The following is a 16,237-nucleotide window of genomic DNA, read 5'->3' as shown; positions in this document are numbered from 1 at the left end:
GAGCGCAAGCGTCGACGTACCTCCGCATATGCGGAACGCTTGCGCCTATTGGAGATGGGTGGAGGCTGACTGGTGATCCTCCTGTCCATCACCTCCGTCAGCACCAGCAGTTCGCGCCTGGTGAATGCGGCGGATCTCATGATGGCAATGGTGTTTTTTTGACAAAATATTTTTAATAAAGCACCCTAAAAAAATTTGATTGGCTAATGTATTTGGGAAATTAACAGGACCAATTCTATTGGTTAGTGTATGAGTCATGTGTTCGACAGGGCCAGAAATCTCTTGAGAGTTATGATAGGCTTGATGCAGTGACATGCGTAAGCTAATTTAAATAAAGAAATGAACCACAGAAAAATTGTGGGGAGACAAACAAATAGAACAATTGTTTAATTGGGGCTAACATGTCTTTTGAACAATAAAAGCGAAGGTTTCAGCCGTACGTATTCTGCGAGCAAATACAAACACGGACAAGATTAAAGTTTATTGCATTGTGTTGAAAAAAATAAATAAATTAAGCTAATTGATACATTGATTGGCATGATACGATTGAGGGAGGTAGGCCGAAAAAACGAGCAGGTAATCGGAATCTGACAGTCCCACTTCCGGTTTGTACTTGTGCGTGCGTTCCCTTCAAGCCATTTCGGGGATGTACGCTCGCTATTTGGCACGCTCGTTAGTTAGAGGAGGGGTCGCCTGAGTTTGGGGCGGATTTTTAGCTGCGTAGGAAAAAACGAGCGAGTGCTTGAATTTAAATATTTTTTTACGTACGGCGAACGTGCGTACGCCCACTTGCGAGCGGGTCTGAATCAGGGCCTTTATTCTGTAGCATATAATCTGTCTCTGAACATCATTTACTATTGCTCTCGCATGGAGTTTACAGTACCTTTTAAATGCTGTATGAATTTATTAGGGATGAGCGGGTTCGGTTCTCAGAGACCCGAACCCACCCGAATTTTCGGGGATCCGAGCCAAGCTCTGATCTCCCTGCCTGCCCTGGATCACTCACCCAAGGCAAAACCTTGCAATGCCGCTGTCGGGTCGCAAGGTTTTATATTGAGCGGGCTTAACGCTGATTTGCTGAGAGAGCTATCTGTCACGGCTCTCAGCCAATCAGTGTTAAGCCCATTTAATATGCACACAGGAAGCAAAAGAAGATGGCGCCCGCCATCCCTTGATGCCTGACACCGCCGGCACCCCCCGCTACCGACACCACCGGGACCTCCACTGGCAGCATCCCCCACTGCCGATACTGCCGGCACCCCTGCAATGCTGTCCCACATACTCAGGACACCCTTAGCGACCCCCACACTGCTGGCACTCCTACACTGAGGACACCACCAGCACCCCTGCACTGCCGACATTGTTGGCACACATGCACTGAGGACATCGCTGGCACCCTGCATTGAGAACACCCTGGCACTGCCAACACAGTCAGCAAACCTGCACTGAGGACACTGCTGGCACCGCCGACATAGCTGGCATCCTGCATTGAGAACACCCCTGCACTGCCGACACAGCAAACCTGCACTGAGGAACCACTATTGATATTAAGCCAGGCTTATTATGAGTCTGAATATGGTAAAAATTGATATCTGCATCCATGAGGAGAGATCCATCTGATTTACAGTCAGGCCCATAAAGATGGCAACTATGCTGGGATGCAAAAACGCAGCTCTGCAGCACAAATTTTTATCCATACTTGCTCATGCAACAGTGGCGACCAAACTTTTTTGTCTACCTCCTTGGTTGCTGGACCGCACTATGGAACGCACAGAGGCTACTTCCGGTTCATTCCTTTGTCAGCCCTTGAAGGGTAAAACCGATTGGATGAATCTTATTCACCGTGGAGACCCTGAATGCCGGAAACAGCTGCACAAGGAACTGGAAGCAGTTGCTGTGCATTTCATAGTGTGATCCAGCAACCAGGAAGTACACAGTCATCCTGGTATCAGAGCAACAGAAGCTCTTGGCCATGTTTACACTGTACATCCGACAAATTTTGAATGCTTCTATCACCGAAGTTTGCTTTACACCGTTACAGGTCCTACTTCCTTCAAAGACCATAGGACTGTGGCTGGGGAAGTTTGTAACACTTTTCGTGAGGCCTGCCTAAGGAGAGGTTTGTTGGAGGATGATGTGTAAACAAACATTCTTAAAACGCCGGGTACTCCAGCTAGTACCTTATATAATAAAATGCACAAGAAAGAAATAACAGTTTAAAAATAGTAAATAAATAAGTGGCGACCTACAGCAAACAGATATTATTCACTGTTAATTCATCAGGAGGATTTTGGTTAGCAAACATGCAGGGGGGTAATTCAATTCAATGCCATAGATAATGATAATGACAACAATCTTTGAAAGGTATCAATATAGCATGATCAGCTTGTAAAGACATCCAGTCGCCTTGTATATGTAGTATACATTGATCTAATAATGGAGAGGAGACTGCTGGGGCTCATCGTCCTTGCTGTGACTTTGTAAATTGCCTTCGATTACCTCCAGGTAATTAAATACAATTCAAGTACAGCAAATACATAAAAGTTCATTGTGGTAAATGGAATGATGTACTGTTAGTGGTATACATAAGTTGGATATTGCTAGACACCAGTGGTGTATCAGCATATGAAGTGGGTCACTCAGTGAGACTTAACCAGGGTTTCAGGTTTTTTGTAGTGTACAGATGTACAGCGGTACACCGTAACAATAACAGGTAGCGCAGGTGAAGCGGAACATACAGCGGACTGTACCGCCATGTACATGTAGTGGTATGCAGCATAACACCGGATCCCCCCGGAGCTGAGTACTACACTTCAAACACAAAGGCAAGATTGTGCTGCGCATACGCGGTAACACAGTCAGTGGCCCTCTTGGTAAAGGATCTGATGCCTCAGGACAGATCGTAGCGCAGGAGCTCCCTCCATTACCAACAATCCACAGGTCTGAGATTTAATGCAAATGAAATGAGTGAGAAGATCCCTTAGGAGTAATGGATTCCCGGCTAGTGAGGCTTAAACATGTATATAGAAGGCCTGGTTACCCCCATTAGGTGTTCAGAACACAATGCTCTATGTAAAGAGAGTATGCACTATATAAATAACTGTTAATAAATAAATAAAATACCCGGTGACATGACTGGTATGGTATCACACATTTAGTAAACTGAATACTGCTAGTGTCTGTTACACAGTGCATAGGTCTGTACCGCATGACAGCAGTAAACACAGGATGATTAATCACCGACATCTCTATGTTGGGATGTGAATGTAAGAAACTAGAGTCTGGTGAGTGCAGGCTGCTGTAGTGTCTCCTCGGGAGGTAGCCATGTATAAATTAGTATGATGTCTATAAAGTCTGCTGTATCTAGGCAGGATTCTCCTTAGTTAATGACAGTAACTCTACACAGCAGCTGTAAATGATGCTATCAGCCTGGATGAGGTTTCACTACCAGAGTGCTCCAGGTGTAATTATTCAGCCATCACGCTCCAATACCTGCAGACTGAATGCACTATTTCTGCGGGCTCCTATGATATGAATTCAGCGTCCGGCAGGTAAGAGGTGACCATGACTTATAATGGGGATCATTGTGTGTGCCCTTTAAGCTCTGGTATCTTGCGATGGACGTTACTGATAACAAACATGGGGGGTCTAAAGTGAACAGAGATAAAGCACCAACCAACCATCTCCTGTCATTTTTCAAACGCAGCCTGTTACATGGCAGTTAGGAGCTGATTGGCTGGTCCTTTATCTCCATTCACTTTTTATCTCCATCCAAGGCTTAGTAAATAGACCCCATGGTCTTGGATACAATAAGGACTATATACAAGTTTAATGTAAGCTTATATTTCAGTGACAGTCTGATTTTAATGACTGTATACAATTTGCACATTCATTTACAGTCTTTTAATGGCTGGAGACAAAGTGCAATAGAAGATGCTAGCGCTATATAAAAATTGTTTTAATAATGATATATGCATTTTCTTCTATAGCACAGATATGATGCTATGACGCTTTACTTAGTTGTTTTGCTTAGTTTCTAAGCAACAGTTCGACAACTAAATTAAATGCTTCTTGTATATTCCCAGCTTAAACACAGATTTTCCCATATAGGCGGTTTTCTACCTTCATTGTGACTTATAGTGTTTATAGGGGACTTATTGTTACAGATGAAGCTATAGCAATATGTACCTTCCTTTTACTGGCTACAATAGGCAGATAGACCACTCTATTACAAATCATTTGACTTATTTTTTTCTAAATTCTGTTTACTAAAGGTTTATCGTAATACAGAACAAAGAATGATTGATATTTAAAATAGATGTAAATTAACATGTAATTAAAATAGTATACATTTTAGTTCAAAGAATTGGTATTAAATATTATCAGTGTTCTTATTGATCCATTTTTTGCCAATAATGTTCCAAACATTTAATAATCATGTAATTAAAAATGGATTCAATCATTAGCATTTTGCAGTATGTGAAAGTATGAAATATACCTAGTTAACATATAATCGGGGTTGGGGGATAAGGAATTAACCACCATACTTGCCTACTCTCTCAGAAACGGCTAGTAGGCTCCCGAAAATGGGAAGGCACTCCTGGCGACCCAGAAAAGCAGGCGGTTGCTTATACCCGGGGGTAGCCAGAATGTCGGCAAGTATGAATTAAACAAAATTACATATAAACACTAGTGATCAAATATATTCTCTTAACAAAATTAGTTAAATAGACTAATACCCCTTTTACACTGGGGTAACCCTGGTTGCTGCTCTGTGTAAAAGGGCCAGGGTTGGATTTCCTGGTCAAGTGACCCGGCATTCCATCCCAGGTAGCTTGCAGGGTTTAACACGGGAACGACCTGCAGTGTAAACGGGTAATCCGGGTCAGACGTTTACAGCATGGGGAGATACGGATTTTCCGGCGCTTGGAGGTGATGTCATCTCCAAGCGCCGGCAGAAGAGTTCTACTGCACACTGCAGTGTGATCGGTGCTCACCCAGGAATAACCCGGGTCGGCGCCATAGTGTGAAAGGGTTCTGTCCCGGGTCTGACCCAGTTTGGAACCATGTTACAAATCCTGGGTCAGACCTGGGATATTAGGTGTAAAACAGGGTTGCATAAAATTGGATTTAAAAAAAATATATATATATAAAAAAATTGATTTATTTGATTTTAAATAGGTCTTTCTATTAAACATTTTTTTTAAATAAATGTTTACAAATTTAAAACGTTTACTTAAAAAAATATTTAAGAAAAAATACTATTTAAATCCAAAAAACTCTGATTTAAATCAAATAAATCCATTTTTTTTTTTTTTTTTTAAATCCAATTTTATGCAACCCTGGTGTAAAAGGGGTATTAGTTTACAAGGAGAGTCTTCCCTCTGCTTTAATTTGAATCAAAATCAAAATGAACTAGATGTTCATCAATAGGAGGGATTGATGGGATGTCTTTAGACCAAGGCTGGGGAACCTCAGGCCCGGGGGCCGTATAAGGTCTGCAGAATCATTTGGTTCGGCCCTCAGAGCATTTTTTTTCTAGCCTCAACTGGCTTGCAGGGTGCCTAGAATGGTACCCTGCAGCCAGAGTCTATGCAACAGTGCCGCCTGGAGCCTCCAATGCTCCAGGCATTGCTGTAATCACCGGGGATTGTGACACTGCCCATGTGACGTCACACGGAGGGGCGTGGCCTGCATTGAGCCCACAAATAATGTTAATATATATCAAAATGGCCCTTGGCATAAAAAAGGTTCCTCACCCCTGCTTTAGACCAACTAGTGCAGCTGTTATTTGAAATTTTTTAAATATCAACAGCAAAGCTGCATACACATGGTGCGATCCGCTCAGTGAACGATTTCCCTTGAACTTTCTGTAGTGCAGGACAAACTATATTGGCTGTACACAATGAAAGATATCTATGATAGATAGATATCTTTTAGTGAAGTCATCTTCCCACATCTCTGAACAGGAAAATCTTGATGAAATCGTCCAAGTTGGCCTGCATGTATGGCCAACCATAGATATCGTTATCGTCCATGCGGGAGCGCGCATTGTTGGTTGGTCGTTCACTGGATAAAAATGAACGATATTAACAATTTATCGTTGAACGATATCGTTATCGTTCATAGATATTGTACTGTGTGTATGCACCATAAGAAGATTTTTGTACAGTAGCGGTAATAAGAGACACTAATAACATCCTGAGGCAGTGACATAGCAGGAGGAAGGGATTGAATATAATGACGAAACTGTAGATAAATATATAAACATTTGTTTGTAATATAGGTATTTTCAAGATCATTAAAAATTCTATGAGAGACTATAATATCTCACCCTTGGTCGTACATATTGGAGTTTTCCTTATTATTAGAATTATAATACAAAATTGATTGCTAAAATGTCTTTTTTTTGTATTGACCCGATATTTGTTTTGCTTATGATTCCTTTCTCATTATTGGGTTCTTCAGTTGTCTTGGTCTGTGTTACTTACTTTTACTGTGATCTACCCAATAAAATTTACTTAAAAAAAATAAATAAAATTAAAGTTCTAAAAGAGCTACCTGGATTGAAAACATATTTTATTGTCAAAAGACCTTTTGAACCCAACACAGAAAATATTCTATTGTCCAAAGCTGGTGGAGAGGATGGATTGCCACAGATAGGAATATAGGGAGTACATAACCAATTACGCTTCAACTTGCGGTTAATAGAAATCCACGCCAGTTAAGTGTCTTTAAACATCGGGTTTATAAGAGCAGAAGGTGGTAGTAGGGTTTTGGGAGTTTGCAGGAGGGCACTAGGGGGAAGAGGGTCAAAAGTGCTTTATCAATAACATTAGACGTGTAAACAGAGAGGTCTAAAGCTGGGTACACGCTAAACGATGTGTGTACCCAGCAATTTGATGGGTGATCCCCCACCCCACCAATGGGCCGGCATATTGGGCGATTGGTACACATTAGATGATCCGGTTCCCTACTGCACGATACGTTGGCCCCTGACTCATTCCTCTGCATGGGGTCGTCAGCCGCATCATCAGGTTGAGCTGCATGTAGGGCTGACCTGACAATGTGACTAAATAACAACCCCACGGGAGTGCGTACCGCCCGGCATAGTGGGTACACACTGCACGATTTGAACGATTTGTTCCGATCCGTCAGAAGAATTGGGCAAATTGTTCAAAATATCGCTAAGTGTGTACACAGCTTTAGAGACAGTCTGATATATAGCACAAAAAAAATTGTTTAGGAGATGCCCAATCCACCCTCTGAGTGTGAGAGACATTTAATCTATTGCAAATCTAGATTTTTTTCGTTATTCCACAAAAAAATTCATAATATTCTATGTTGTTTGGTAATGTCAGCTTTAGTCATAGCTATGGGCAACTGATTACTGCTTTTTAAAAAAAAAAAAATTTTCTTATTTTTTTTTTTCTTTTTTTACTTTTCTTGCTTTTTTCCTGAGATTGAAATTAAGAGAAATAGAATAAAAAAAACCTGAAAAAAAAAAAAAGCAAAACCAGATACTGGAGTATACTGCACCACAGGCCAGTTGTGCTCCATTGTTTTGGAGAACACAAAGGTGCTTATGCAGAGTGAGTACTCCAACAGTTGACGAAGCGCAAATTTGCTCTGCACATGCTCAGAACGGTGTGCGAACCCATGTATACCCATGTAAATTTTTTACTTTCTGCCGCTAATGACCGAATGGGCGGATTGGGGCGGGATTGGGACGTTCTGTTGTAGGAAATGTACAGTAAGGGGTTTGCATGCAGACCTGGAAAACTGCAGGAATATCCCTGGAACAGATGGATCATTTGCGGGTGGTCAGGGGCTGGTGCAAATCCCAGTCACCGGTTGATGATGCTGGCTGTGGAATCTAGTGATTAGCTAGTGACTGACGCTTGCGATTGCCCCGCTGACACTGATTGGTGCTCCCTGCGTCCGCCAGGCACAGAATGGTGTTCTGTGAGCTTTCATGAGTGTATTTCTGAAATGAATTGTTTTCCTTTTATTGCTTATGTAAGACAGTGTTTCTGCTGTCTGAGAGGTTTTAGCATTTCATCAATGCCACTGAACAAATGTATTTGTTATACATAAGGAAAGCGGTCTGCTATATGAGCACATTTCAGTCGTAATTGGTTGTGAATTATCATGTTTGGAGCCCACTTTTTTTTTATTAGGTATAACACCCACTATGGAGTTCACTCTACATTGATCCCCAAGTGTCAGTGTGCCATTGTCCTGAAACCCCAAAAGAGGTGTTTCCTAATATTATGTATCGCATATCTGCAGATCAACAATGGCAGTTAGGAGTTGATTGGTTGGTACTTTATTACACTCCATGACTTAGTACATCTATCCCGAAGTACGTACATTAGGTTACCTATTATCTTCCAATTTCAGGCTATGGGAACTATTCATCAAAGGGCAAAAAGTTGACTAGGGTTTCATTTATCTGCCTATTTATCAAGTATCATGGGTTATATCATGAAGGCTTTTGAAGACAGAACTGAAAAATACATTTATAGATAATTCAATTAATTTGTCATCAGTGATCTATTTGTAAAGACTGGGAATATTGCTGGTAAACTAAATATTATTTTCTGGATGTATAGAGAGGTGTTTAGGTGCACTGTCAGTGAGCAGCCAGTCAGAGGTAGTCAGCCTCTATACAGATAACCAAAAGTGTAAAAAGATTGGCGTTAGATGGCTGATATTACCTTTAAATTATGAAAATCTAATAAAAAATAATAATATTAATAATATATAACTGAGAAGCGGATGTCTAAAAACACAATAAACATTTATTAAACATTACATACATATAACATTAATTAATAACTACTCTGTAAGAGCATAATTGATGAGACATAAAATATTTCCAGTCTTCTGTACCACCGATATTGCTTCTGCAGTGATCTGCTAATTGGACTGCTATCCCCAAGGATTTTCAATTGGTAATTATCTGCTGTTTTTGAACCTATGTCCTACTTTACATTGACTTTCTACCTGGATACCACTAATATTTCATCCATTTCCCATTAAGGATCTCCATAGAAATATTTTATGACTCATCAATTATGCTCCTACAGAGTAATTATTAATTAATGTTATATGTATGTAATGTTTAATAAATGTTTATTGTGTTTTTAGACATCCGCTTCTCAGTTATATATTATTAATATTATTATTTTTTATTAGATTTTCATTATTTTCTGGAGTTTGAGGGGTGGTAGCTATACTCTGACACAGTGGGCCTGATTCATAAAAGGACGAAAAGTCGCTATTTGCGCATGTGAGCAAGTTATTGCTACTGATCATGCGCATGCGTTCCCCTGAGTGTAGGCAGAAATGCGGTATTGTGCATGGAGATGCTGGCATTAGGAATGGTGAGACAAAATCATGGGCATGGCTGGGAAGTGGCTAGAAATGAGTGCAAAAAAAGGCTGTCTCAGCGGCGTATTATTTCATTGTCTTGGCTGCATTCTCAGACGCAGAGCCCCAGCCACAAAGGCCATGTTCATATGAATTTCAGCAGAAAACAATGTGCCCGCCATAGGCTGGTGCAAGGGTCGATAGTGCACGCAATGGTATGGCGATGATGGGGTGTTCAGAACCACCAGCGGAATTGCATCGTCCAAGCACATTGAAAGCGGGCGTCCCAGGGCTTGCACAGTCTGGCGTACGCTTGTAAACAAGGGAAAGGCTGAAACTAGCATTCATATATATTATTGATGCTGCGACTTTGCAAAGAGTCGCAATTGACCGAGCGGCCGCTCTAGAAAAAATATACACACTTACCAATTGGCTGCTCGATATGTCTGGATATGTCAGTACCTATATGCCACACTGTGCTTCCCCCCATAGGATATATGGTTGGACAAAATGGCTAAACGACTTGTATATATCTGCTTTGAAATTGTATGTTACTTTCCATAGTCCCTCTGGTCAATGACGATATAATTTCTCTTGTAGAACCCCATCTGAGGTGAGACTCCTCGATACTCCCCGATATCCTCCGGGAAGGTCCTATATGTCCTCTTATGAAGTAAGTCGCTTTGTACAGAGGTGCCAGAAGGAAAGGGAAGATGCTCTCCGTCGGGAGGAGTCATCCAGGGACAAACTGAAATGTCTTGAAGTCTCTTCGCGCAGCCAGATCCAGGACCTGAAAGCCAAGCTGAGAGAGGTGACCAATGAAAACAAAGGGCTGCATAGAACAGTGAAGAAACTCCGGATAGACTTGGGTCTGGAGGGGAACCCCAAATTCAGAGGCAAGATGAGCAAGGATATCATCAAGGAGTTGCTCGAGCAGGAGGACCAATGTTCTCAACTAAAGGAGGAAAACCAAATTCTCTCTGTGCAGCTCCGAGAGATGGTACCAGTCATTGTGCAGACACAGAAGCAGAAAGCAGAACTGCAGGCTCAGCTTAAGGGCATGGAAGGCAAGCTTCAGGATCTGTCAAACAAGAACACCCAGATCTCCCAGCTTCTGCAGGAGACTCAGAAAGAGAGAGATGACCTGGAGAAGGCATATTTCATGTATAAAAAATACATAGAGGATGCCAAAAATGTTACAAACCGGTCTATACAGACCATTACCTCTATCCCTGTAATTTTACAAAGCACGTTTAAGAGAGTCTCCAAAGAATCTTCCAGTTCGCAGGCATCCCAAGTCAACACAGAAAAGAGAAAAGTCTCTCTGGAAACCAGTAACGCACCTCCAATCACTACTGACAACAAGCAAAAAACATACCTACGAACCGTACGCAACCAGTCCTGACGTTCGATGATCCAAATTTGTGCTGTATTCTTGGAGATCTCTTTTTTTTTTTTTTTTTTTTCTAATCTGTAACATATGATTCAGTGAAAAAAATAAATTACATTCAAGTTTCCAGTTAATAGTTTAAAACTTTTTCAGTTTGCGTAAAAAATCTAATTATCACCAATAGGATGACCAATAGGATGATGACTGAACCAGTCAGTTCACTAGGATCTATAGACATCGCTGAGTCACAAGGTACACGGGCCTAATTTAGAGTTATACGGTGTTGCACAGCCGCAGGGAAGCATCTAATATACTAATGCCGCAGTAGGCGCCTGGTATAAATAGACGCCTTCTGACCGGAATGCAGATCCAAGTGCTGCATCCTAAGATGCAGCATCGGATCATCTGCAAGACCATCAGCAATCTGAGTAACCCTGAGGTTACTCCAGGGTTGGACTGGCCCACAGGGGTATAGGGGAATTCCCTGGTGGGCCCCAGTGTCTGGGGGGCCCACCCCCTCCACTAGGTGTCGAGTTCAAGACTATGCACTCAAATTATACATTGTTACTCTATTAAAGGGTCAGTTACCTGGTGGAGCAGGACCATGGATAAACATGGGTGCTTGATACACTTCTAAAGAAACTACACCAAGATTTGCCTAATGGTTAGCTAAGCAGCTGTAGTGGCTGACCACACCCCCTCTGGTTGCTGACCACACCCCTTAAGCACAGGCCCCTAGCACTGCATACCCCCGGTGGGCCCTTTATGCCCCAGTCTGACACTGGGTTACTCAGATCACCCCTCGGAAGACGCAGACCCTGGCCTTGGCACTCCTGGAAAAGAGGGTGACAACCTGCCCCCGTCCAACTCCTAAACAGTTGCAGCCTATCAGTCAGGCTACAGCTTGGGGGAACCACTCTTGCGCAGTACAGATTCTGCAACTGCGCAGGTCTCTCACAATCTGTGTTGTATGCAAACCATCGAGTTTGTCTACAACACTGAATCAAATCCACAGTGCCTTGATAATGGCTGCCTCCACTGCGTACTAGGCTTGATACATAGTGATTTAAATGTTTATCAATAGTGCACTCAATATACTTTACAATACACTTCATTTTACAAGTTACACCCATAATAGGCCTTGGCTGTGGCCCTGTTCCATATGCAAAGTATTTTTGGCTTATGATAAAAATAGTATAGTTGAGACTAAGGGGTATATTTACTAAAGTGAGAGTTTTAGAAGTGGAGATGTTGCTCATAGCAACCAATCAGAATCTAGCTATTATTTACTAGAAGGTGCTAGTTAAATGTTAAGTTGAATTTGATAGGTTGCTATGGGCAACATCTCCACTTCCAAAAATGCTAATTTTAGTAAATAAACCCCTGAGAATATATTAATTACTAGTCTTTTTTTAAAAGTGGTAATTTGTACAAGTTTCCAATTTTCTACTGAATATATTTTTTAAGTAGCTCCAAATTAAGAGCTCTGGGGAACCCTATAATCTGATAAGCAAGGTCCTTGCATAGTGGCTAATTCACATAAAGATCATTCTGGTTGCTAGTATATAATGCATGCATCTAATCTAATGGTTAATACATAAAGCAGACTTAGACGGATTTGCACTGCTGTACACATGCGGCTGGGCAAATCCATCCATCTCAGATGCAAATGCAGAAAGAGGTGTCAGACACCCAGGGCTGGCATCAGCTGCCTGACCATGTAAGAGGCCAGGAATCTGTGTCCATCAACGCAGACCCTGGCCTCGTCCTTCCGGGAAAACAGGGTCGAAACGCCTACCAGTTTTTGGGATCGGTGACCAGGCACGCCCCTGCTCCGGGCAGGACCCGTTCTGCACGTGCGCAGAACGGGTCCTGCACAGGCGCAGACCCATAACAATTGGAGATGTATGTTTATTGTCGGATGAAGATACATCACTGAATCAGGCCCTTAGTGTATATCAACCCTCACAGTCCATTGTTAGTATATTGAAGCCCTCCCAATGTGATGGTTGTTATACAGAAGTCTTCAGAGGCGCATAAAGACTGGAGGGGGCTATTGTGCAGAAGTCCGTGGCCCCCCCTAATAAAAATGTCAGCAACACATGCACAGAACATCATAAAGACTATGCACATGTGCAATAATCTGGCATGATCTTCGGAAATATGGTACCAGCGCAAAATTGACAGTATAATATGCGGGCTGTTGGAAGTGATGTGTGTGCAGGTGTTAATACTGCAGAGTTATGTAGGCACACACCAGCAGATTACTCAAACTATGAACAGCCCAGTTACTAAACTAGTGGTTTATTTAATGTTAATAGGTACATCCGTACTCACTGTAACATGCATACTGCTCATGGATCAGAGCTTGAGAGGAGCAGGGTTCTATACAGCTCACCAGCCGGTGAGTGTATGATAGAGGAAGCACTGCAGAGATGCTGGAACAACTTCATATGTAGGAGTAAACGGGTTTTTTATAGGTGTTAAGTAGAAGACTTCTGTCTTTCACCATGTCACTCTACAACAGTGATTCCCAACCTCGGTCCTCAAGGCACACTAACAGTCCTGGTTTTAGTGATATCCATGGTTGAGCACAGATGGTTAAATCAAAATAACTGAGGTACTAATTAAGTCACCTGTGCTTAAGTATGGTTATCCTTAAAACCTGGACTGTTAGTGTGCCTTGAGGACCGTGGCTGGGAACCCCTGCTCTACACAGTAAAGTAAGATGGTCCCTGCACATGTACAGTACTGCTGTCCATCTTGGGACAGGGCAAGGGGCCTCCCTGGAGAACAAGAAGACTGAAGTCTACACAGTAGCACACACCTCTTTTAACATGGGCAACAGAAAGACGGGCAAGGTGTGGTGTGGGTCCTTTGGACCCAGCAGGGGCCTGTGTTATACCATTATACAGATTTTTCAATCTTGCGGAAAGCATCTAGAAGACTTACAAATTTGGAGACTAATATACAGCAGTCCACACATGTTGGGTGGCTAGTTAATAGCAGATCTCTCAGTTTTGTCAGTAATATCTAGCAGACGTGTTGAGTATGAAATACTGACGGCTTAAAAGCCGCTGGTTCAAATCCCGACACTGGAAGTCCGACAGCCGGAAATCCTGATGCCGGCTGATAAGTATAGTTAACCCTCCCCTCAACCCCCACTAATACTAACCCTCCCTTGGGGGTGCCTAACCCTAAGACTCTGGGGGTGGTGCCTAACCCTAAGTCTCCCCTGTGGTGCCTAACCATAACCCCCCTTCCCGCACCCTAAACCTAACCCTAACCTCCCCCTGGTGGTGCCTAACCCTAACCCCCCCTTCCCCTAGCCTAACCCTCCCGAGGGGGTGCCTAACCTTAAGTCTGCCAGGGGTGCCTATACCTAACCCTAAGCCCCGCAGGTAACAGCTACCGAAGCCCGACTTACTACGTTCGGTATGCCAGGCGTCGGGATTTCGGCATGGGGCTAATGATAGGTGCTTGTATTTAGATGCCTATCTTTAGTCCCATGCCGGGCTTTCAGTGTCGGGATTCTGGTGGTCGGTATTCCGACCGCCGGCATCCTGACTACATCCCCTAGCGGACAATTCCTAGCATGCTGACTTTGTTTATAGTGTCAGAGAGGGCCCCAATGATTTTCCAGTGCCAGTAGTAACCTTCTAGACAAGCGGTCGCCAACCCCTTCTCTCGCAAGCCACCGGTAGCTCACGGCAGTAAGGGCGGTGGCTCGAGTCCTGTGTTCTCCCTAGGCTGTTTTCTGTGGGCGCATCGCTCTGTAGAAACAGCCTACTGCCCGGCACTTTCCCCTGCTGCATTCCCGGTCAGCCTAGCCTCCAACCCCTGCTGTGGAACGCTGGCCTCTGAAGTGACCAGAGGCTGAAGAAGCATTCCCAGTGATTCACTGCGTGGGTGATGTCATAACGTCACCCGCGACGTGAGGAGCCTGCCCTGTGCGCCTGCTGGATCTAGTTAGAGCCAGTCAGAGCGAGGCAGCAGGAGTGGGAGCACCGAGCATGTTCAGGTAAGTGGGCTGGGGCTAGGACGAGTCCGGGGGCACTACATAAAGGGCCAGTCTGGGGGCACTATTTAAGCCTGGGGGCACTGCATAAGGGGCCAGCCTGGGGGCATTGCATCAGGGCACTACTTCAGCCTGGGGGCACTGCATAGGGGCAAAGGAAAACTACAGTGGGCAATGCAAAAAGGGGAAAACTACAGGGGGCACTGCATCTGGGGATAACTACAGGGGGCACTGCATAATGGGCACTTTTGACTGAGAGCCTGTGGGGGAGCAGCCTGAGACCTGTCGGGCTGGAATGGTAAGGGAGATGCCCTTTTCCCGGCACGCGCATAATTGTGAAGGCCCCCACCCGGCTGGAAAAAAATTCTGGGGAGAACACTACAAAAGCCTTGTTGTCACAGGCCTGGGGGCCCGCTCCTGCCCCCCACGGCTGCACAATAGAAGTGACAGAGCACTTTGAAAGGGGGTGTGGGGCCTGTTAATCCATTGTTCTGCCTGCACAATCCATCCAGCAGCCCCCTGCTCCCCGCTGCCAGCTCTCCACATTTTATTTTTGAATACTGAAAACTGGCTAATAACCAAATTTTTAATAGAAAAACAACAATGCATATATTAATACAGTGATATTTATCACTGTATTAATACATGCATTGTTGTTCTATGAAAAATTTGGTTATTAGCCAGTTTTCAGTATTCAAAAATAAAATGTGGCTCTTCCAGACGTCTCATTTTTCTGAAGTAGCTCCCACCCCAGTTAAGGTTGGAGACCACTGTTCTTCTAAATAAAGCTTTCTTTTAAAAGGAAGTACATTACTAATGGTTGCAAAGCTGACTGACGGACAAAAATCCTCGGCCGATAAACTATTATTATGTCTTACATCTATAGATAGTCCAACATGATAGGTGACAGCAAAAATGTATCTCTATTCTCAAACATATTAATGCTATTGCACCCTATTATACCTAATGTGTTCCTAAATAAGGAGTTCTTTGTACATCATTGACACTACTTGATGAATGATTTAAGATACCAGAAACATACAGTGAGCTTTTATTTTACTTACATATTTCTTTTACAGTGCTTTCCTGCTTATTATATCTCATCCAAAACTTTTTTTTTTTATCCCAGTTAACTGGACAAGTAATTAAAGGGTTACGGAGAACTGCTTATTACTAGATTGCCCCATCCACTTCTGGAGTCTGATATTAGGTAGCCCTGAGGCCAGCAGCTGCTTCTAAAACTGTTCAGTCATGTTTATGTAACTTCAGATGCTTTGCCAGCAGGAAGGACGAGATGTGAATCTTCTTTCTATGTTTGTCCCACGACATAAAGTGGCCAATGGTGAGCCATGTGTGCTACTACAGAAGATTTCATCTATTATGCAAATATACGCCAATCATTTTCTATAGTTACATTATAATGAGGTGCTACATTTGTACAGCAGGTCATTTAG

The 16,237-nt window shown here is 43.1% G+C and overlaps 1 protein-coding gene across 1 annotated transcript; it reads left to right on the top strand.

The window, feature by feature from the left end:
- Positions 1 to 3,289: 3,289 nt before the first annotated feature.
- Positions 3,290 to 10,899, top strand: LOC148516955 (uncharacterized). Its single transcript, XM_088479357.1, has 2 exons — positions 3,290 to 3,551; positions 9,976 to 10,899. The coding sequence occupies exons 1-2, from the start codon at positions 3,532 to 3,534 to the stop codon at positions 10,778 to 10,780; spliced, it is 825 nt and encodes a 274-aa protein (XP_088335483.1). The 5' UTR covers positions 3,290 to 3,531; the 3' UTR covers positions 10,781 to 10,899.
- The last annotated feature ends 5,338 nt before the right edge of the window (positions 10,900 to 16,237 follow it).

Source organism: Taudactylus pleione, unplaced genomic scaffold (genome assembly GCF_031769625.1).
Source record: "Taudactylus pleione unplaced genomic scaffold, aTauple2 ptg000230l, whole genome shotgun sequence".
NCBI lineage: Eukaryota > Metazoa > Chordata > Amphibia > Anura > Myobatrachidae > Taudactylus > Taudactylus pleione.
The sequence above is the reverse complement of the archived record's forward strand: the minus strand, read 5'-3'. Positions and strand labels throughout refer to the sequence as shown.